This window comes from Pongo pygmaeus, chromosome 16, assembly GCF_028885625.2.
Source record: "Pongo pygmaeus isolate AG05252 chromosome 16, NHGRI_mPonPyg2-v2.0_pri, whole genome shotgun sequence".
NCBI classification, from domain to species: Eukaryota; Metazoa; Chordata; class Mammalia; order Primates; family Hominidae; genus Pongo; species Pongo pygmaeus.
In genome coordinates, this window is record NC_072389.2 from 97,277,748 (window position 1) to 97,279,724 (window position 1,977).

A 1,977-nucleotide genomic window follows, 5' to 3' on the forward strand; every position below is an offset into this window, starting at 1 on the left:
TGTTAGGAAATGGTGGAATTGGCCTTAAACCTAGCCTCTGATTTTCCACATTATCACATTTTTTTTTTAATTTACTTTTAGCCTTTTGGAGAATTTATTTAACAATTAACACATGGCTACCACTACAATTTTTTTTATTTTTTTGAGTCAAGAGTTACTTTATTGCCCAGGCTGGAGTGCAGTGATTGGTGTGATCGTGGCTCACTGTAACCTCAAACTCCTGGGCTCAAAGAGTCCTCCTGCCTCAGCCTCACAAGTAGCTGAGACTACAGGCATGCACCACCACACCCAGCTAAGTTTAATTTTTTTTTTTTTTTAAGAAATGGGGTCTTGCTATGTTGCCCAAGGTTGGTCTCGAACCCTGGCCTCAAGGAATCCTCTCACCTCAGCCTCCTGAGTCACTGTGATTACAGTGTGAGCTACTGCATCTGGAGACTTTATCACTTCTTAAATTAGTTTATTATATTTAATGCTTTTTTCCTATTATTATACTTTTGGGACATCATTTTTCAGAGAATAGTATTTGACTGTGTGTGTGTGTGTGTGTGTGTGTGTGTGTCTGTGTGTCTGTCTGTCTGTGCGTGTGCGCATATCGTCACTGAGATGGCTTTAATCTGCAATAAACCCAGGAGGTCCTAACTTGGTGAAGTCCTTTTACATAGTTTGAAGCTGGTAAACTTTTGGGCTTTTTTTCAAGAGGTAACCCTGGTCGTTTAGTGATCCAATAAAATTTTCAAAATCAGCAAGCTGAATGTTTAGTTCTTTGGCAATCTGCCGAAGTTGATGAAATTGAAATATATTATTATAAGTTCTTTCAGCAGCATTGTTGAGAGCAGAAATAAATCTTTTCGCTGTTGACCTGTTGCTCATTCCAGAACCATGCTGGGATCGCTCGAAATCTAGGTTCCCAAATTCATCAGAGTAAGTTCCTAGCATGCTATATTTCATAATTTCCACTATATCCTCAGCATCTTCTTTGGTTGCTTCCTCTCTCAATTCCAACCTTGCTCGTGCCTCTGTCAGACGAATCAAAGATTCCAGCTGCCTGGTAGTGATGGGTGAGCTGTTTAACCTCTGGCTCTGTTTCCGGAGCTCAAGATAAAAATCTTGAAGAACTTGAGCAGCTTCTGTGGATAGCCTTGGGTACACGTACTGCCGAGCATAGCCAATGTACTTTCTCAATAGCTGGTGGGGAATGGGATCTATTGTTTCTCCAGGAACCACCTTTAGTCTTTCTGATAATGGTTTCTCAGAAACTACTTCAAGTACCGAAGTATTTGAATCTTGACTATTCATACGAGCTACTGTGGCACTGCTAATGGTTCTCTGCTTTCCAGCTCTTATTGCAATCACATGTTCAGAGAGTAAGTGATCATGATGCTCATTTGGAGTATCTAACAGGATAAAGACCAAATCAAATCTGGATAGTAGTGCACTCCCCATTCTCCCAGACAGGGCGGCCAGGCAGAGGTGCTCCTCACTTCCCAGATGGGACTGCCGGGCAGAGACGCTCCTCACCTCCCAGACGGGGTGGCAGCCAGGCAGAGGCGCTCCTGACCTCCCCACATTATCACATTTTGATTTTTAAGATATGCACCTGGATTTGGAAAGTTTTATTGGCTATAGGACAAGCAGGGAGATAGACAAAATTAATGCTCACAAAGTCCTTTTCAGTCCCAGACATCTGTGAGTCTATGATATATAACAAAATATTTCCTCTGCAGACCCAAACTGTAGGCTACATTGTACATATTTTTTCCTTGTTTTCAGCTGTCAGCTACTTGACTGCCCCTCACGGCCACTTTTCAAGTCTTGATTGCCAAGCATTTATTTTCTTTTTCCAGTTTGTGTAGAAGACAGAATGCCTCAGGAAGAGATTGTTGGGTTTTTCATATAAAGCACATGAAATATCTGTAATTATGGATTACATTTTTGTACCCAATATATGGCTGAAAGGAGTCCTGTGATAGAAACTTT

General features: G+C 41.4%; 1 protein-coding gene across 1 annotated transcript; it reads right to left on the reverse strand.

Moving 5' to 3' along the window:
• Window positions 1–323: 323 nt before the first annotated feature.
• On the reverse strand, window positions 324–1,443 carry LOC129014318 (DNA helicase MCM8-like). Its single transcript, XM_054451600.2, has one exon. The coding sequence runs from the start codon at window positions 1,441–1,443 to the stop codon at window positions 655–657; it is 789 nt and encodes a 262-aa protein (XP_054307575.1). The 3' UTR covers window positions 324–654.
• Between the last annotated feature and the right edge of the window lie 534 nt (window positions 1,444–1,977).

Excerpts from the sequence above, each read along its gene's own strand:
- LOC129014318 (XM_054451600.2), bottom strand. The coding sequence starts at position 1,443 with ATGGGGAGTGCACTACTATCCAGATTTGATTTGGTCTTTATCCTGTTA.